A 21,468-nucleotide genomic window follows, 5' to 3' on the forward strand; every position below is an offset into this window, starting at 1 on the left:
TATATATATATATATATATATATATATATATATATATATATATAGGATGTTTTGATTCCAGCTTGAAAAGCCCATATTTCCTCTGTCCTTTCTCACCGTTCATACATATCATTCAGCACCAGCCTCGAGATTCTTCTCTGCACTCTTTCCACCACTTGAATGTTTTCCTTGTTCCTAAGTGACTGAATGTTTTCCATGTGATTGAAGGTGAGCACAGTACCCAAGGTAAACACAAAATGCTGGAGTAACTCAGCAGGGCAGGCAGCATCTCTGGAGAGAAGGAATGGGTGATGTTTCGGGTCGAGACGTTTCTTCAGACAATCTGATCAAAGCACTGACAGGTCCATTCATGACAACCTCATATACACTATCAATTGTTTAGTTTGGATTACTAGCAGCATGTGAGGCTGTATTAGTTGCTGCTGTTTTAGTTGGCCTTTGTTATTCATTTACATGAAGTGGGTTTTGCTGCCTTTATTGCCCATTCCTAGCTGCCTCTGAGAAGGTGGTGGTGATCCACCTTTTTGTTTGAAGCATTACAGTCATCCTGGTGTGAAACAAAGGCTGTCACCATATTGTTGGGTAGGGAGCTCCAGGATATGGAATCAGTAACAATATACAAATGGAATTTTCCCAGATAAGATGGTACATAACTAATGGGAAGCAGAAGGTAGAGGTGTTCCATAGACCATTTGCCATTGTCCTTCTCAGCAGTAGAGTGTCTGAAGATGTTGTCTGAAAACAGATAGAACAAAGGCAAAATATAAGCTAATGTTGGAGGTGAGATATATATTGTATGGCAGAGCTGTGCCGGGCATTTCCAGAATTTTATTTTGTTTCCTAGCAACTGTCATGTCCTGCAGTTTATAATTCGATTTAATTTTTTTAATTGCTTTAACTGCTGCCATCAAAAGTTATTCTTATCCGCATAACCTTGGTTTTCTTTCTTTCACAGACCATCCCTTACTCTTTGTCCCTCTCCCACTCTACAAGTTAAAATGTGCTTCCTTTCTTACTTTTCCATGTCTGGTGAAGGGTTATTGATATGAAATGTTGATCATTTCTCTCTCCATAGACACTCCATGACTGGCTGCGTGCTACCAGCATTCAATGACTGGGGGTTTATGAGGAGAGAGTTTGGGGCACTGTTTGGAAATTGGTGGAGGTTGCACCCCAGCAATTTAGAGCGAAGGAGAAAGTTTAAACAATTACAGATGTAATGTTTGTCACATTTGGGGAAGGGAGGCTCCCAAAGCAAGAACAGCCGTCAACGCCTGGCTTCAAGCCCTGCAAACCCTGGCCTGGGAGCTGGATATGGCTCCCAACTACACTGGGAGAACGGTAAGATAACACACTCAAATGTCCCATTTTACCACTTTACCAAGATCAGACAGACTCATTTCATAGTCTATTGTCAGAAAATGGAAGCTGATTTCTTTGTGACAGTCGTGACTGTTCGTCATGATATTCAATGTTTGAACCATGTCCCCACCCCATAACACCTGACCCACAATTCTCTCCCAACCTTGGTAACATCATTGGTAGGATTAACATCAGACTTAATATCACAATCTAGTTTGGTTGCTTGTTTTTAAAAGATCAGCATGAGAATCTGTGCCTTTTGCTGTCTGTATCTACTATAGTTGCCTATTACCCATTAAAAATCACTGCAGTGGAGGCAGTGGCTAATGAATTTTTCAAAATGTTTGTAAATACCTCTCATATTTCTCTTCTAATCACTCTCACTGATCTGGGATACATAGTCACATTTGTTTAAATCACGTTTCACTTCCTGACCAATGATTTACTCATCTCCAGATGTGATTTTACTTCCACACTTTCCTACAAGACTGACAGTACCGATACAATGAACATCTTGCCCTGCACCAGCTCTATCCATGCATACTATAATTACTCTCCCACTAGCTCTATCCATGCATACTATAATTACATCTCCAACCCCATCTCATCAAGAGAGAGCTGGATAGAGCTCTTAAGGATAGTGGAGTCAGGGGGTATGGGGAGAAGGCAGGAACGGGGTACTGATTGAGAATGATCAGCCATGATCACATTGAATGGCGGTGCTGGCCTGAAGGGCCGAATGGCCTCCTTCTGCACCTATTGTCTATTGTCTATCAATTTAAAATTGTGGGCCTACTGGTCTGTTCAGTGGATTCCCACTCAATGTCACTGCAAATTTATTCAATGCTATCTTCCTGTAAGTAACACATGCTGCAACAGTACCAACTTTGCATTTAAGAAGCTTTTAGATAGGAATGTGGATATGCAAGAAATGGAGGTATATGGATCATGTGCAGGCAGATGAGATTAGTTTATCTTGGCATCATGTTCGGCATAGACATTGTTGGTCGATGGGCCTGTTCTTGTGCTGCACTGTACTTTGTTCTTTTTTCTCTCTTGAAATCCATACCAGTCTTCTCCCCATATTTGTTTGCCCTTTAATATTTTGGCCTCTCCCTCTGTGTTCTCCCACTTAGCATTTTCCCTTTCCTTGCATCATTCCTCAGCTTTTGTCTTTCTCCCACTGTTATCCATTTTCTGCCTTGTGTAGCTTTTTGGATACTTCATTATACTATGGTTGCAAACAATAGTGCTTTGCTTATAACCAAGTGCGTAGTGTTCATGTTAGGTAACAAAAATTTTGATTCCATGTGTCGACAATGAATGAATTAATGTAACGGTATTGCATGACATCACATTATCAAATTTCTTTTTTCACTTTCCTCAGAACACAATAGCTTTGATGAGAACCCTTATTTTTAAAGAACATGGACATTGGATTTACTTGTGGATTTTATCTTTTGTTGAATTTTGTATATCCTTTACTGTGGTTTAATGCACTTTTGTTAAATTACCTACAAACCAGCAGAGGATGCTGTTTCGTACCCTTGCTGGCACCAGAAAACGCTCCCTTGCTATGGAAGGTTGGCTCCTTTCTAATGCAAGGCAAACAAGCATCAAGATGTAATTTGTCGACTGAGGTCCAAAACTAGATGACATAGCTGTCAACAAAGTCACATTAGCAACCACAACCACTGAGGATAAACGACAGCAACCTCTGGTAAATTTTTGGGCCCTTGGGAATCGCTTCTTGTCAGGGAGTCAAAAAAATGTTAGTCCTATAGACCCCACGCTACAAGTGGTACCAATGTAAAATTACAGAAGACCTTGCACATGGGCAAGGAAGGCTCCTTTTACAATGGAATAATCTGAGAAGCTTGCTTCTGCTCTTAATTTGTAGATACATTTGACCAAATCTCTTTTGATGCTGACATTGTACAGCAAAGTCTAAGTACTTGGAAATCATGTGAAATTAATTTTGGATCCACGTTTCCAGTGAACGTCTCACTTACTTCCACTTTGGTTGTTGTCTCTGTGCTTTAGTTCCCTAAATCCAAAGGGCACAGAACTTGATGTGTAAAAAGGACAGACTTGAGATTACTTTCAACAACGCTGAAACCATATTTGCCTGGACCACATCAAATGTTGTCAGACTTGCTCTCATCTGCCAAAACCACCCACATCTCAGTTTGGAATGAAAACATTCTTTCCTCAAACACAAAATCACTTCCATGGAAATTTGACCATGAACATCTGGGTTACTAGAAGTAGAACCATTAATCCCCCCCCCCCTTGTCCATTCCCAATGTTATGCTCAGTTCCAGCTCTAAAACCACATCTTTTGTTCTTTTCTTTATTGAACAATTCCTCTTCGATTTCAGATTTTACATGAGTCTCACCTCATGTCCTTTCAACACCACTAATCTACAAAGTTCCTATTCTTGACCCCATTTGCTAATATTTTTCATGTTCACTCTCTCCTTATATACTGCCTAATTCTTTTCTAAAACTGCATGTAACGACCCACGCTCAAACAATATGCTCAACTCCTTTAGTTTAGAGATACAACATGGAAACAGGCCCTTCGGACCACCGAGCCCATGCTGACCATTTATCCCTGTTCACACCAGTTCTCACAGAAGGCAGTAGAGGCCAATTCACTGGATGAATTTAAAAGAGATTTAGATAGAACTCTAGGGGCTAGCGGAATCAAGGGATATAGGGAGAAGGCAGGCACGGGTTACTAATTGTGGATGATCAGCCATGATCACAATGGTGGCGCTGGATTGAAGGGCCAAATGGCCTCCTCCTGCACCTATTTTCTGTTTCTATGCTAGGCCATTTTCACATCCACTCCCTATGCAGGAGGGTCAATTGGCAGAGGCCAAATAACCACAGGTTGGGACGTGGGAGGAAACCAGAGCATCTGGAGGAAACCCACACGGTCAGTGGGAGAATGTGCAAAACTCCACATAAACAGCATCTGAGGTCAGGATCGAAGCCAGGTCTCTGGCGCTCTGAGGCAGCAGCTCTACCAGCTAAGCCACTCTGCCTCCATACTTTCATCCTCTGTCCTGGTAATCGCCTACTTAATCTCCAATGGTTATTTCCTCTCTAACATCCCAAAAATTGTTTCCTCTTAAATTTATCTTCACCTTTTCCGCAACTTCATGTTTGGTTCTTTCGAGTTAAGTTTTCTCCCTTCCCACTCTCCTGAAAACCTAATGGCATCCTATGTGCTTGTAACCATGGTACACTATTAATGTGGTTTCCTTTTGACTTCTCAGCAACCTTTGACCTGAATAACCACACCACATCTCTCCACTGTAATTCTTCTGAATAAGACACGCGAGTCTTGGTTTTGCTCAAATCTGTCAACTTGTGACCAGAGCACCAAATCCAGCGGTTTCCTTTCTTTGATTCGCGTATTATTGCCCCAGGCAACTTCTCAGGATTTTTATTCACTCCTCTTCCTCATTTATATTCTTCCCTCAGCAAGTCCATTCAAGACAATAAATCTATTTTTGCATGCGTGCTGATGGTACTCCAACCTATTATCTTCTAACACATCTGGAATCCTCTCAAGCATGCGTTGAGGAATATAAACCCAGACAATTTGTTGAATACATTATTCAGTGAAGGTGAAGTATGTGTTGTGAAGACACCAATGTCTTGAAGCATCACTTTGGCCATCACTCTCCCAATTGGCCATAATGTGATAGTTGAAAACAGAAGTCCAGTAGAAAACACACAACCTAATATTCAGATGATGGGTGGAGAGAGCAGAGGAGGTTTTTGGTGACTTTCTTAATTATTAATTAATCCAAATCCTGGAATTTCCTACCTAACAAAACTGGTTTTTACACCAGAATGCGGTAGTTCAAAAATACGGCTCACACTACCATCCCAGACTTACCCAGAGATTGGCAATAAAGGCAGTGAACCACACATCACATGTAGTTCCTTCAGTGCTATAAAAGCAAGCAATGGTTGAAACACCCAAGGCCCCATCTCACTGAGAATGATGAACAGAACTCCTCAGGGATAGTGGGGTAGTGGATGCACACTGGAAGAGACATTTTGACAATGTATCTCACAGCTACTCAGGCTAGCTTTGCTGCCACTCCCAATTGGCAGAAAGATATCCCAACTCAAAAATAGCACGTTCTCAGGAACAAAAGGCTCTGCTGTAATCATAATATTCAGCAGTGATGGTCTTCAGTCACAGATCCGCAATACCATCTTCCATATCTAGGAAGAGAGGGATATCAGGAGACATCAGATATCTTGAAATTATGACCATCTTCAGGAAAATCACAAATCTGACTCACAATGATGACTGCAGAGGGGCCTCTCTGCTCTGCCATGGCAAAGTCATCACCTGTGACCAACTACTACTTCCTGGTAGCAAAAGATCCGCTAATCAAATCGCGGTTAGGTCTATCTGGAGGTGCAGTGAACATGGAGATTATGTATAAACTCCAAGTAAAATGCAAAGAGCAGTGCCAGCCGCCATTTGTTCTTTTCTTTGACTGTACTAAAATCTTTGACTCCATTAGTTGGGAATGACTTTGGAACATCCTCCTCAAATTTAGGTGTCCACAGAAATTGTTTTCATCTTGTATTTGCTCCATGGCAGCAATGATACTACCCAATGAGTCTACTGCAGAACCAAAGTCAATGAATGCCAGTGTCAAGGCATTGTCATTGCCTCAACACGTTTCCCATCACTATGTTGCACCTCGCATCCAATGATCCACATAGGACTGGAGCTAATCTTCAGAAGTAATAGGAAACCGCGCTACTTACGGCAACTCAAGATCCACAACAAAACCTTTGAAAATGCAACCCACTTCCCACACCTTGGGAGCCACCCCTCGGCAAAGGCAGACATTAATTATGAAATTTGCCATCACTTTAAATGCACCAGTACAGCTTTTCAATGATTGAGGAAGAGAGCATTAGAAGATCAAAACCTCAGACCTGACACAAAGCTTGTGGCTTATTGGGGAAGAGTGATCCCTACTGTCCTGTTTGTTTCTGAGAACTGGTCTACCTATAGTACACAAATCAAGGCTTTAAAAAATACCACTGTTCTGTCTCCACAAAGTAAATCAAGATGGCTCTGACCCACGACCATTCATCGTGGCAGTCTGATGAAGGGTCCAGACCTGAAACATCACTTATCCATGTTTTCCAGAGATGTTGCCTGACCTGCTGAGTTACTCTGGTAGTGTTTCCGTTTTGGTAAACCAACATCTGCAGTTCCTTGTATTTACCATCCACAATGGATTGGAAACAATGGGGATGGTATTGGGAACCTTAAAGCCAAGCATCAGGAGCACATTAAAGCATCAGAAGGAGCACATTGCCTCACAAGTTACCCACTCTCTTTTGCCCCATTTGTGGAATTCACAAGCAAGTCATTCTCAGTCCCGAGAGACGATTTTAAATAGATATTCTGACAATTGAGCCAGGTAATGGATGAGGGCAAATCACAAAAAAAGGGCTCTGCCTTCAGAAAGTATTTTGCACATTATTTATTCACCCAATTCTTTCGGCAGTGTTTATTTCTACGTGTGTGTGTGTGTTTTTTTTTTGCAATACAAAATAAGCCGAGTCATTGTAGCATAGATTTTTTTTCCCCTGCAGAGAGAAATACATTGTAATTGGTTCTCGTTCGAAGAAGGCAACAGCGAGCGAAAACAAATATCTGTTAACGACAGACTTTCCAGGAGAGTTAGTTGCACATTTGATCTTCACGTTTGGGTGAACCAAAGTCAGCTCCAAGCCCTACCGCCACCTTTTGTTTTAATCTAGCTGCTCGAGTTTCCTGTCGGCGGCACAGGGGTAGTTGGGTGCAAGGTATTTGGGGAAGGTGGTCGGGCTGCAGCAGTTGCAGCAGCTGCGGGTCCCGGGCAGTGCCTGGTACAGGTGACGGGCGGGGTTGTCGCGGGTGAACCCCAGGGCGACTGCTCTTGCCTCTGACCCTCCTCCCCTCCTCCTCCTCCTCTCTCCGCCAGGCAAGTTGTGCCCGCAGCGCTCCAGCTCCAGCTCCCTCTCTCTCTCCCAGCGTTGCCTAATCCATTCCGTATGATGATGGCGGAAGCCTGGACCCAGGAGGAAGAGGAGGGGGAGGAGGTGCGAGGGGCGAGCGACAGGGACCCCGGCTCCAGCAGCAGGCTGCAGACGGCAGCTGCCAGGCGGAGCGGCGCCTCCTCAGCAGGTAAGTCCGCCTCATGCACGCTGACCGGACCCCATGCACCGAGTAGTCCCTCACTCTCTGCACGGCCGCCGGGGGTCCAGTCACTCACCACACTCGCACTGCCAGGACTCGCCACTCATTCACTGCAAACCTCCTCCACCCCAGGGGGGAAGGGGGGTCGCGTATTATACACAGGGCGTGCTTTTCTGCCCCCCCCCCCTGTTTGCATTGTTTTATTGTTGTTGTTTTAATGCTTGTGCCAACACTGTGTATTTTATTTTCTGGCGGCAGCTGCGGGTCCATTGCCCGGCGGCCGGGGAGTGTTTGCAGAGAGGGCGGGGGCAGGGGGCAGGAGGGGGCAGTAAAGGTGGTCACATCTGTCTGAACCCGGGCTCCAGATTGTCTCCCCCCCCCTCCGCTGTTGTGTCTGTCTGCTTGTTCTATAATCGTCAGACACCGAGTGAACAGCACCAGGCGGGTTTTATAATTTGCTGCTCTCCTTTTCTGATTTGTGTCCCTTTACTGCTCTGTGTGTAATTGCTAATCGGTGTAGTCTGCAGTCTCTGAGATGTTCATTTCGGGTTTCTTTAATGGAGGTCTATTGTTAACACGGGGGAAGTAGTCCTCCATTTAGTTCTTTTTTTACACCGAAGATGCCGATTTACTTCTGTGGATGTTATCCAATCCCTTGACTAAGATTGTGAGTTTGGCCACTAAATGACAGCGGACTATTTTAACAGGGGAGGGAATAGGCTTGAGTACAACGCCACTTGGATGGATTTGATCAGAAATTGGATTGTTGTCAACATTCTCGCTGCAGTACAGAAGGGATTTGGACCTTAAGTAACAAGGATTAGTAGTACTTGAAGGTAGACACAATTATTGAATCAGTCTGAAGAAGGGTCTCGACCCGAAACGTCACCCATTCCTTCTCTCCCGAGATGCTGCCTGACCTGCTGAGTTACTCCAGCATTTTGTGAATAAATACCTTCGATTTGTACCAGCATCTGCAGTTATCTTCTTATACAATTATTGCGTTATCTGGATTAACTCAGCGGGACAGGCAGCATCTCTGCTTTTCGTCGATTTAAACCAGCATCTGCAGTTCTTTCTTACACATTTGGTAGTGCTTGATTAGGATTTGAACCATACTAACGTGGATTTTGAGATTCTAACTTGCTTTCATTTCTGCTCAGCATTTCCCTGCACATCATATCCACATTTATACATTTTTTTAAGCAGAAAATATTTCTAAGGATCAAAAGTAACGTGAATCCTATTAACAATTTAGACAAAAGAATTGGATGTGATATCTCCAAGTTTGCAGATGACACAAAGCTGGGTGGCAGTGTGAGCTGTGATGAGGATGCTATGAGGCTGCAGGGTGACTTGGATAGGTTGGGTGAGTGGGCAGATGCATCGCAATGCAGTATAATGTGGATAAATGTGAGGTTATCCACTTTGATGGCAAGAACAGGAAGGCAGATTATTATCTGAATGGTGTCAGATTAGGAAAAGGGGAGGTACAACGAGACCTGGGTGTGCTTGTACAGTCAAAAGTAAGCATGCTGTTACAGCAGGCAGTGAAGAAAGCTAATGACATGTTAGCCTTCAATGCGAGAGGATTTGAGTTTAGGAGCAAGGAGGTCCTACTGCAGTTGTAAGGGCCCTAGTGAGACCGTGTGCAGTTTGGTTTCCTAATTTGAGGAAGGACATTATTGCTATTGAGGGAGTTCACCAGGTTAATTCCCACGACTGACATATGATAAAAGAATGGGTCGACTGGACTTGTATTCACTGGAATTTAGAAGAATGAGAGGGGATCTTATAGAAACATATAAAATTCTTAAAGGATTGGACAAGCTAGATGCAGGAAAAATATTCCCGATGTTGGGGAGTCCAGAACCAGGGGTCACAGTTTAAGAACAAGGGGTAGGCCATTTAGGACTGAGATTAGGAAAAACTTCTACATCCAGAGAGTTGTGAATCTGTGGAATTCTCTGCCACAAATGGCAGTGGAGGCCAAATCACTGGATGTTTTCAAGAGAGAGTTAGATTTAGCTCTTGGGGCTAAAGGAATCAAGGGATATGGGGGAAAAAGCAGGAACTGGGTACTGATTTTAGATGATCAGCCATGATCATATTGAATGGCTGAATGGTCTACTCCAGCACCCATTTTTCTATGTTTCTATGAACCCCAGTAAATTAGAGTTATGGTGCCCTTCTTCAGCATTTGACTTTAGTCTCCTTACAGTTACTTAGGATTACAGATTTGGTGCTTTAGTGTACTGGGAAGTATATTAACTCATTGTCTAAAATGGGAAAACTTTGTCTGAAAACCTTGGAGAAAATTGAAGCCTGTTACACAGATTCATAGTTCTCCTGACCTTTGTGTTTTGTACCTTAATTTTATTTTCACCCTGTACCTTCCGATTGCCTTTGGACTATAATCAAGAATTTTAGTGATCCTTTTTCTAAATAGACATCCTTGAAGTGCAAACTTGTCAGCACTTATTTGGTTGTAGAGGGCAGGGCACCATCATCTCAACCAACATCATCAGGGCTTGTCAGTTAGACAGCCGGCAGGATTAAAAATCCAGCCCAATTTATTTCCCTTTTACTGATACATGAATGCTAATTAATTAACCCAAATGTTGCAGTGTCTCATGAATACATCGATTAAATTAGGGTCTCCTCAGTGAAGCTCATACTTAATTTTTACATCCAAATTATTAGTGGCACTTTTCCCACTAAAAGCCATTTTATAAATGGCTAATGCTGGTAACTTGTGTTTGTGTCTGCCCATAAAAACCCCCCAAAATCAGGACCAGTAAACTTTTATGCATCTTTGTGTTCTTGATTTCTACATCCAACTGTAATTTGCTTCCTCACATTAGATTACAGGTGCTCCTCAGCTTATAATGGGGTTCCGTTCCGAGAAACCCATCGGAAACCGAAAATATTGTACGTTGAAATGCATTTAATACACGTGGTCACGTGGCCGGAAGCGAGCTGCGGCTTACGGGCCACTGCCGTTTGTACCATCACAAAGTCGAAATATCGGAAGTCGAAGCATCGTAAGCCGGGGAGCACCTTGTAAAGCAAAGCTGGTCTTATTCATTACTTCACATGTGTACACCTCTAACAAAACCTATAAAAAATGGATGGAAATCAATTAAAAGATGTTAAATTCAGAAAGATTCAGTAACTGTCTATAATGTCAAGGCAGCATTTAATGACATCAAGGAGTGCTGGCTAAATTGGAGTAAATGGGAATTGAGGTAAACCCACTGTTTGGGATCATGTAGGACAAAGGAAGATGGTTATAGTAGTTAGAGGTCAATCATCTCAGCTGTAGGGCATCACTGTAGAACTTCCTCAGGATAGTGCTAAAGGCCCAACCATCCTTTGCCGCTTTATCCTTTAGTAGTAGGGATGTTTGCCGATTTAGTAGATGACCCTTTAGTAGTAGGGATGTTTGCCGATTATTGCACATTCACATAAGCGCAAGGCAATGTCAAGATCCATCAAGTGAAATTCCAGTTATTATCCCTTGATATTCCATGGCCTTGACCATCACTGAATTCTCTCAGTCTTGCAGGTTACCATTGTCCAGAAACTGATTTGAAGTAGCCATATGCCCAATGTGGCTACAAGAGCAGGTCAATGGACAATAGAAAATAGACATTAGGTGCAGGAGTAGGCCATTCGGCCCTTCGAGCCAGCACCGCCATTCAATGTGACCATGGCTGATCATTCACAATCAGTACCCCGTTCCTGCCTTCCCCCATACCTAGTCAGTGGCTAGGAATCGTGTGGTGAGTAACTTGCTTCCTAACTGGCCTTCCACAAGGCTCAAGGTAGAAGCATGATGGAAGACAGTCCACTTGACTTGAAGTGTAGTTTAAAGAATACTCAAGAAGCTTTACACCATACAGGCCATCACAGCCCACTTGATGGGCACCCCATCCGCAAGCATTCATTTACTCCACCAGCGATGCCCAGGAGCAGCAGTTTGTACCACCTACAGGATGCACTGAAGCAACTCATCATGGCTCCTCTCAATCTGCCCAGTTACAACCCATGAGTGCTTATTCAATCCTTGTATTCTTGTCCTCTGAAACATCTTCACAGGAACACACACTGCTATCAGAAACATTCTCAAGATCATCAATAGTGGGTCTCACAATCCTCTCTATTCACATTTGTTCACTGGAGCCTAGAAAAACGAGAGAAGATCTCATTGAAATGCGCATAATTCTGATGGAGCTCAATATTTATTCTGGCTGGGTGCCTCAGAGCAAGAGATTACAGTGTGAGGAAATTGGGCGATACCTTTAGGGCTGAGATCAGGAGAAATGGTTTACTCGGTGAAGAGGGTGGCAAGAGACATTGAATCTCGGGAGTTTTCTATCACTGAAGGCGCTGGAGCCAAGTCTCTGAATATATTTAATACGGAGGATTTGGATTTCTAGACAAAAATACACACAGGGTTATAGGAAAGAGAGCATGAATATGATATTGTGATAGAGGACCAGCCATTGTGCTTCTCCAATCTTTTATGTTTCTATCTGTATTTCCTGCTTTCCTCAATTTCAGGTGGTTTGCAACAATTACAGCAGTGGAGACTGCTGCAGAAATGTGGTCATGGGTTCAGTTGTTTTCCTTCCCTTGCTCTGCTCCTTTCAGTAAGAGCTGAATCTGATCACATGTATTCTCCAAAAGCAGTTTCTATTCTGCTTGACCATTTCTGAGCACACACACAATCTTTCAGCTACTGACACATGGAAGAATAAATAAATCATCCTATGCATTCTGAATGTAGAGACTTGATCTTATGTGATTAATTTCTCCAAAGAAATTGTGATAGAAAGCTCGTGGTCTTTAGTTTATTGATACAGCATGAAAACAGGTCCACCGATTCCACGGCGACTATCGATCGCCTGCTCACGCTATTTCAAAGTTATCCCCTTTTCTCATCCCTACACACTAGGGGCAGTCCACAGCAGCCAATTAACCTTCAACCCCACAAGTCTTTGGGATGTGGGAGGAAACCAAAGCATCTGGTGGGAACTCACATGGTAACTGGTAGAATGTGCGAACTGCACACAGATAGTATCCTAGGTCAGGATCGAACCCAGGTTTCTGGCGCTGTGAGGCAGCAGCTCTACCAGTTGTGTCACTGTACCGCCAAATGGTCTTTGTAGACCATTTAGCACACACAATGCACTCAGTATTTATAATACCTTGAGAATAATTATTATGAACAATTAGAATGATCATGATCCAAAATGGCGGCGCTGCCGTAGCAGCTGCGGCTTACCTGTGGTCCATTTGTCTTTGTGTTTTTGTTGTTTTTTTGTCTTAATTGTAGTTGTGATGTCCTGTTTTTGTGTTTGTGTACTGTGTGTGTATGTGGGGGGGGAGGGGGGGAACTGTAAAAATTGTAAATATGTGTCCCTTCCGAACGGAGACCCGACCTTTGTTTTCTGGGTGGTGTCTCCGTTCCTGCTGCGGCCTACCATCGGCCCAACTCCTGGAGCTGGCGGCCTCCAGGGCTCCGGTTCGCTGAGCCCGCGGACCGGACTTACCATCAGCGGAGCCGGCCGTCTTAGGAGGCCGCGTGGATGCCGACATCGGGAGCTCCGGCAGCGGCAGCGTGTTCGCCCGCCCCGGATCGCGGAGCTTGGGTCGCGGACATTTCACCATCCGGCGCGGCCTAAGATATGCCGCGGGATATTTCTCTGCTGGGCGGGGGCTTCAATGTCGGGAGCCACGACCGCCCCGACGTGCAGTAACAGCGGCAGCAGCAGCGTGTTCGCCCGCGGACCGGACTTACCATCAGCGGTGCCGGCCGTCTTCGGAGGCTGCGGGAGCGGCTGCGACTCGCCTTAGGCTCGGCCCGCTGCGGACCGTCCGGCGCGGCCTGCAACCATAACAGCCTGACTGCGGGAGAAGACGGCAGGAGAACGGAAAGACATTGTGGCCTTCCATCACAGTGAGGAGAGGACTGGAGGAGACTCACTGTGATGGATGTTTGTTTGATGGATGTTTCTTTTTTTGTGTGTTTTTGGGGTTGTGTAATTTTAATGCCTATTTAATGTTTTTATTGTTGGACTGTGTTTTTGGGGTTTTGGGGGTTGTGTAATTTTAGTGCCTATTTAATGCTTTTATTGTTGGACTGGATTTCGTCCAATATTGGATGACAAATAAAGCTATCTTGAATCTTGAATCTAGAAGTAGGATAATTCTTACAAACTGTCAGGTGCCATTGTTTATCATCTGGATATATAACAAATTAATTTGGCCCCAAAATCTATTTCCTTCGGCTATCTTGAGCCCATTGTATTGACAAAAAGTGCAGGCAGGAAAATTACTTCCTGCATGTTCAGCAGAAACAAAATAGCATGCTCAGTTAAATTATTACCTGACACGTTGAACCCTGTAGTATCATGGAAATGGCCAAGGTTAACTCCTTAATTATTTTTTGCTTCAGCACATGAGCAACAACTGTTTTTAAAAAACGAAAAGGTTAAAAACTTCAAACCAATTGAACCCAATAAGCAGGAGCGAGGCCATCAATGGTTTTAAAATGCTGCACTTTGACCAGTGTATCTTACACCATTACAATTGAAAGCATCAAGCATTGTAATATCTTAAAATAATACTCAAAACTGCTCTGGACTGTAGTGGGTGTTATAGTTATGTGGCTCATGCTTTACTACTCTCTAGTAGAATTATTGGATCCTTGAGCGTCTTTTAAGAATAGATCTGTGTTAAAAAAAATACCTTGGTACTTTTAAGAGAACAATACAATCTGTTTGATGGTTTTAAATTAATTCAGTTTTGTTGCCACAGACGTCACTCGGTTGTTCTGCTTGATATGTTATTCTTTCAACTGCATTAATGATAATGTCGGAATGTGCTGAGTCACATCGGGTGGAAACAAGTTTGAACCCTGATCTCCCAGGACTTCACTGTTGTAGACAGAGGTCGAAGAAATTCAATTTGTTCTGTGACCATGGGTCAGGAATGGAAATCATGGCCACCCTTCATGATTACTTTCTTTTAACTTTGGAAACCTGTGGATTTCCGTATCAGATGAGGACAGGATCTGGCTTAGCCATGGTGATACCTATGATTGAAAAGCTGGTACATCATTAATGACCAGGTGGGTGAGATACTAGATGATGGCCAAGCACTGTGATACCCCAACTCGCAACGAGAGTGAACACTATGTTTATAATGTTGCAGAACCCCTCCTTTATTCATTGTTTGCTCTTTTTATCAATAATGTAAACTGATTGTACCTTCGTACTTGATGACTCATTCGCAACTATTGCAAACTAAAGTTTCTTGAAGAACCAAGAAACTGCAGATGCTGGGTTACACAATAGGACACAAAGTGTTGGAATAACTCAACGGGTCAAGCAGCATCTTCTCTAGAGATGTTGCTTGACGCGTTGAGTTAATCTAGCCCTTTGTGTCCTTTATTTTCTTGAAGTGATTGCTGATACTGAATTAGAATACATTTATTGTTATGTATTGTGCAATATATGGTAGAATTTAGTAGCAATGAAACACAAGAAAGATAATGTGCAATAAGAACTCCCCCACCATATTTAATTAGCTTTTCTTTCTTCCTTGAAAGCCAAGTAGTAAATGCAAAAAATTATGATTCTGTGAAATATGAGGTGCTGTTCCTCCACTTTGTGTTTAGCCTAACTCTGACAGCAGAGGAGGCCCAGGACAGAAAGGTCAGAATGGGAATGGGAGGAAGAATTAGTGTTTAGCAACCAGGAGATCGCGTAGGCGTAGGCAGACCGATGAACCATTCCACATTTCCTTCATCTTCGTCTGCTTTGATCTGTCGTTCTCACACCTTACCCGTCCATATCTCTAGTTTCCCTCTCTCCTGACTCTCAGTTTGAAGAAGGGTCTCAACCCAAAACATCACACATTCCTTCTCTCCAGAGGTGCTGCCTATCCCGCTTCTTCTTCTTTTGCGTTTGAGGCAGCAGAAGTTATGAAGATGCTTCTGCTTCTGCTGTCTCTGTTTGTTGTCATTCGCCTGACTGAGGTCAGTTGACAGGGCTCACCACGGGGAGGTCGAAAACATGAGCCCCCCTGTCCCGCTGAGTTCCTCCAGCATTTTGTGTCTATGTTCAGTGTAAACCAGCATCTGCAGTTCCTTCCTACACAGATATGTAAACATAGTACTTTTTCTGTCTGTCACCCAAGTCTTAGTTCGGAGCTTTACATGCTCGAGTTGTCGAACCTGTCCATGATGCAACATGTCAATATGGAAATTGAAGTTTTTGACTCTCTCCACCACCATCTGATAAAGACGGGTTTGTGGACGCTCGGCCTTCTTCTTTCAAAGTCACATGATCCAGTGGCACTGAAGGAATGGTGATAAAACTGATAATCTTCCTTATCATAATTCTGGGTTTCTTGGAAGAAAGGATGTCTCCCTCTGTACTGTTGCCCTTGTTCTTCCAGGTTGTAGAATTCACAGGTTTCAGAGGTGTTGTGGAAATCCTTGTTAAGTTATTGATTTTTGTTTGTAGATGGTGCAGCTTACAGCCATAGAGACCCAGTGTTGCAGAGATTGGACATGATGCCAATCAAAAGGGCCAGTTCAGCTTGGAAGCTGATTGTGTGAATTTGTTGCAGGGGTTTCATTCATCCAGACAAGTTGAATGTCTTTTTTCTAATGTTTGTGTCTTTTTCTGGTCAACGGTGACCTCCGAGAAATTGATGTGGGGAAACTCGGTCACGTGAATGTTATTTAATGTCAAGGGTCAGGGTTAAACTTTTTTTGGTTGAAAACTCTTTCTAGCATTCTAGCACAAACGTTGCTTGCTATTTATGCATTAAAGTTGTCTCTAACATGTTGCTTACTGGCTTTGGCTGTTTCATTTTCTGAGGAGGTGGAAATGGACCTGATTGTTTTTCAATCATCAATAATCTAGTCCATTTGTGAATGGATCAAGGTGGGAAAGTAACTAATAAAGATGGTCGGACTGAGGACATAGAACGAGGGAACTTCTAATGTATTATCCTTAGGCTGAGATTTTTAATCTTCACCAGTGGCAGGCTCTTCTCTTGATGCTTATTTAATTCAATTTTTGCACAACCCCTTGATACCAGAATCTGTTAAATGCTGATTTGATGTCAAGTGCAGTTACTCTTACCTTGCCACTGGAATTTGACTCTTTCATCCATGTTGAGTCCAAGGCTGTAGTAATGAGGTTAGGAGTATAGCATTCCTGGTGAAATAAGAAACATTTGAAGCACGCATATAACCAAAAAATATTGTGTGAAGATGGAATAGGGCATGCATGCATTGTGGTTACCTGGGCCAAAAGGGATTTGAGAATCAGTTCACACATGGAGAATGTGGTGTTTGAAGGTTGACATTTTACCTGCTGCCAACAAAAATACAGATATTTTTTGCTGAAATGGAAAGACAGTATTGCTCCAGAATGTACTGGAGTTGTCCAATATGTGGCGAGTGCTGTGATTTGGATTGTTTCACTTGTACTTAAACAAAACGAATCTCGTACTGTAAATGGCTGGAAGTTGATAACGATGTGTTGAGGTCACTGGACTATCAGGGACCTGAAAGAACAATGGGACAGAAATATGAGTCAAGTGTCGAATATTTAATTGTCACAACATTGAAATAACAAACATTAAAAAGGTGAATTAAAGTCAAAAGGGAAAACAAGGTTTGATTAAGACAAAAGTTCAGTTTTGTTAAGGCAGAGATAGATAGATTTCTGATTAGTACAGGTGTCGGGAGGTTATGGGGAGAAGGCAGGGGAATGGGGTTAGGAGGGAGAGATAGATCAGCCATGATCGAATGGTGGAGTAGACATAAACGGCCGAATGGCCTAATTCTACTCCTATCACTTGTGGAATATAAAAGGAATATTAAGAAAAATTATTTCCAGAAAAGATTTAAATTTCAATTTGTTATCTGTCGGAATAGATCGTTATTTCAAGTGCTTCTTTTCTGTGCCTTTGAACGGATATTGAAAGTTTCCATCATCATAAAATATTAACCTTTTGAGTTTGTTTTGCAATTCAGTGTAATTGCAGCAGATTCATGGCAAATTGATAATGAGATTTCCTTGTGCAGCTAATGATGGAGCAGTGCAAATCATTCATCAGTTGGTAATGATGTGCAAATCGCAATTCATCTCTTTCCTGCCAGATATTCCTAGACTTTGTTTTATACATTTATAGCAGTTTGTTCTTAAACTCAATATTGCTAGTAAACCTGCCATTCCAAAGGTCTGTCTATTCTGATATCCAGAATTATGAAGTGGGGAAATGTTTGTGTGAATATGGATAGGAACTCCTTTATGCTTAAAACAAACTTGTTCTAACTTGCCATTTTGTTTGAAATGTAGCAGCTTTGCAAACATGGGAAAGGCTTGTACAAAGATGATCTTTTGAATTTCAAACATTTCATTTTAATTTAAGCTGTTAAAATGCATTTTGTATTTCTGGGAAAGACTTCCTACATTTATTGAAGGTGAAAGAACTGAAATGATTTGGACTGCTTGAAGGACTATCCATGTTGATTCAACTTTTTGTTGTTAAGGATCATTAATTTAACAGCACCTCTCAGAATAATGGCTATTACTTTCAGATTTTTCTTTAGTTTCCTGTTTATTTCTGCATTTTTCCATTGACTAATATGAGAATAGATCAGATCTAGAATGATAAGTCTTCAATTAATTTTTATGGATAATTAAAGTGTATAGTCACTGATGTAATAAATTATTTAAAAAGCAGTACAGGAAGGAGTGCCAATAATATAAAAATGTAAAGAACTACTGATTTGAAGCCTTGTTACAAAACTACCATTGTATTACTGCTGTAATATCCACTATATGGAATTATATTAACCTTTCACTAGTAGGGAAAGGTTATTGCACTTGATAAATGTGCAGAGTGAATATATATAGTGGCATTTTCAGGCATTGAATATTCTCTGTAATTGACTGTCCAATAAACCAGATAGGATGAAAAATGGGAAATATTATGTACATATAACTTCCATTTAAAGGCTCACACATTAGGTTGGAGAGTAAGTGATAACACTAGTCAATGATTTGAAAGATCCAGTTAGCCATAGCATTCATAATGCTGATAGATTTGTTGATTCTGCTTTTCTTTCTATTTTAAACGATTAATTTTCCTATTTACATTGCATTAGTCTGGAAAATACTTGTGCATAATTATTTTTGTTTTGAATTTTGAACTTCAACTTTCCATTGCAATATTTTCAACCATAAAAGTCTATGATATCAGAAGAAATGTTTTGGAAAACTGGCTGTCTCATAGAAGACAGCAAGTTGGAATATGTGGGTCCTGTTCATACTGAAGGGGGTAACTAATGGAGTATTGCAGGGATCAGTTCTTGGCTTGCAGTTGTTCATTATTCATGTTAATTACCTGAAGGAAGAAAATACAAATATAATTGGAGGGGCATGTTATGATAAGGATACTATGATTCTGCAGTGGGTTATGGATAGATTGAATGCGTGTAACAAAAATGTCTGGCAAATGGAGTTTACTGTTGAGAAGTGTGAGTCATGCACTTTGGTAAGAAAAATCCAGTCATTTTGGCCTTCATTGTAAATGGGTTGGAGTTTAGCAATAGTTTAGTTTATTTAGTTTAGAGATACAGAGCGGAAACAGGTCCTTCGGCCCATTGGGTCCGCACCAACCAGCGATCCCCGCATATTAACACTATCCTACACCCACTAGGGCTAATTTTTACATTTACCAAGCCAATTAACCTACATACCTGCACGTCCTTGGAGCGTGGGAGGAAACTGAAAATCTCGGAGAAAACCCACGCAGGTCACGAGGAGAACGTACAAACTCCGTACAGATAGCACCCGTAGTCAGGATCGAACCTCCGGCGCTGCATTCGCTGTAAGGTAGCAACTCTACCGCTGTGCTACCGTGACAGCCCATTCACCTTCAGGCTGATTGAGAAAGCTGGAAAAGCTAAGGGGCAATTCATGTAAAACTGAGGAATGACTTCTGGCAGCGGGTGGCGAATCTCTCGAATTAACTGTCCTGGCTGGTGATGGAAGGTATCTATTAGAAGTATTTAAAGTGGAGCTGGATATGTTATTTGATAGATCACAGAATGGAGAAATGGCAGGAGGAGTTGATGTCAGCATAGGTCAGCTACGATTTTATTAAATGGCAGGGCAGGCTTGAATGGTCCGATAGTCTGCTCCAGCTTCTATTTCCACGTGTTCTTATGATTATTTAAATGGAAACATAGAGCTTGTGTAAAAATTGCACTTTAAAAAAATGTTTTGGTGTAATGGAAACGGTTCAAAATTCCATCATGACCTGCTGAGTATTTCTGGCACTACGTACTTTTATGTCATATTTACAGCAGATGCCAATGTTAAGAACTTCAAAATTTCCACACAACCCAACCCCCCCACCCCACCCCTCTTTCACCACCCCTCCTTCACCACCCCTCCCTTCTCGATGACCGAGCCGGATGCACACCCATTTTCCCCACTATTCCGTCCCCTTTCCTCTTCCCCCTACCCCACATCCCCATCCATCTATATCCCTTCCTCTGGCTCACATTTCACACCCCTTCACTCCTTAGAAACATACACAATAGGTGCAGGAGTAGGCGATTCGGCCCTTTGATCATGATCATGACCATTCAATATGATCATGGCTGATCATCCAAAATCAGTACCCCACTCCTGCTTTCTCCCCATATCCCATGATTCCTTTTGCCCTAAGAGCTAAATCTAACTCTCTCTTGAAAACATCCCAATGAATTGACCTCCACTGCCATCTGTGGCAGAGAATTCCACAGATTCACAACTCTCTGGGTGAAAATGTTTTTCCCCATCTCAGTCCTAGATGGCCTGCCTCTTATTCTTAAACTGTGGCCCCTGGTTCTGGACTCCCCCAACATCGGGAATATTTTTCCTGATGTAATAACATTTTATTTTATTTTCATCTCTGGCCTTTGTCCACCCATCTGGCAATATTCCCCCCCCCCCCCCCCTTTCACCTGTATCCACCTGACACTTGCCAAGCTTTGTCTTGCTCCCACCCCTTTTCCAGGTATTAAATTCCCATTCATGCTCTGGAGCTCAGTTCTTGAGCTCCCTGTCTATTCGTGGGGGGCCTACCCTCTGCTTCCGCTTTGAAATCCCCTGGTTGTGTTGGCCCCATTCCTATGAAACTTGGAAAAAAAAGGAACTGAAGGCTGGTTTATTAAAAAAACACCGAAAAAAAACCTGCTGGAGTAACTTAGTGTGTCAGGCAGTTATCTAGATAGTGATGTTTGAGTCTGAAGAAGGGCCCTGACCTGAAACATCACCTATCCATGTTCTCCAGAGGTGCTGCCTAACCCATTGAGTTGCTCCAGCATTTTGTGTCCCTTTTTTCCTTTGAAATTTACTTGGTTCTGTTTCTTTAAGCTTATGGGGCTCACTGAAATGTCACAGCGGACTATCTTTAAACCAATATATTAAAAGTGTGTTGGAGTATTAATAAAATAACATATGATTCTCTCTACAGATGATGACTGTTGATGTCGAGTATTTCCATTTAATGTCCTTTCATCAATACAATGTCCATGATTGGATGGAAAGCAAGAGAGAATGAATGATCCAAATGGTGTTGGCCTTGGCTGATGGCTTGTCATTGCAACTGATAGACAATAGACAATAGGTGCAGGAGTAGGCCATTCAGCCCTTCGAGCCAGCACCGCCATTCAATGCGATCATGGCTGATCACTCTTAATCAGTACCCCGTTCCTGCCTTCTGGTCTGTCTGGAAGAAATATAAGTAGAAAGAAAGGAATGAGCAAGGGGAAAAGAAGAAAG

The 21,468-nt window shown here is 42.4% G+C and overlaps 1 protein-coding gene across 4 annotated transcripts in view; it reads left to right on the forward strand.

Moving 5' to 3' along the window:
* The first annotated feature begins 7,259 nt into the window (after positions 1-7,259).
* Positions 7,260-21,468, forward strand: part of sh3d19 (SH3 domain containing 19) — a 109,388-nt gene continuing 95,179 nt past the window's right edge. For all 4 annotated transcript variants that reach the window (XM_078405948.1, XM_078405924.1, XM_078405932.1 and 1 more), the window contains exon 1: positions 7,260-7,588. In XM_078405948.1, the coding sequence (XP_078262074.1) occupies positions 7,456-7,588 (133 nt within the window). In that variant the 5' untranslated portion in view covers positions 7,260-7,455. The remainder of the gene's footprint in view (positions 7,589-21,468) is intronic.

This window comes from Rhinoraja longicauda, chromosome 1 (assembly GCF_053455715.1).
Source record: "Rhinoraja longicauda isolate Sanriku21f chromosome 1, sRhiLon1.1, whole genome shotgun sequence".
Classification (NCBI taxonomy): domain Eukaryota; kingdom Metazoa; phylum Chordata; class Chondrichthyes; order Rajiformes; family Arhynchobatidae; genus Rhinoraja; species Rhinoraja longicauda.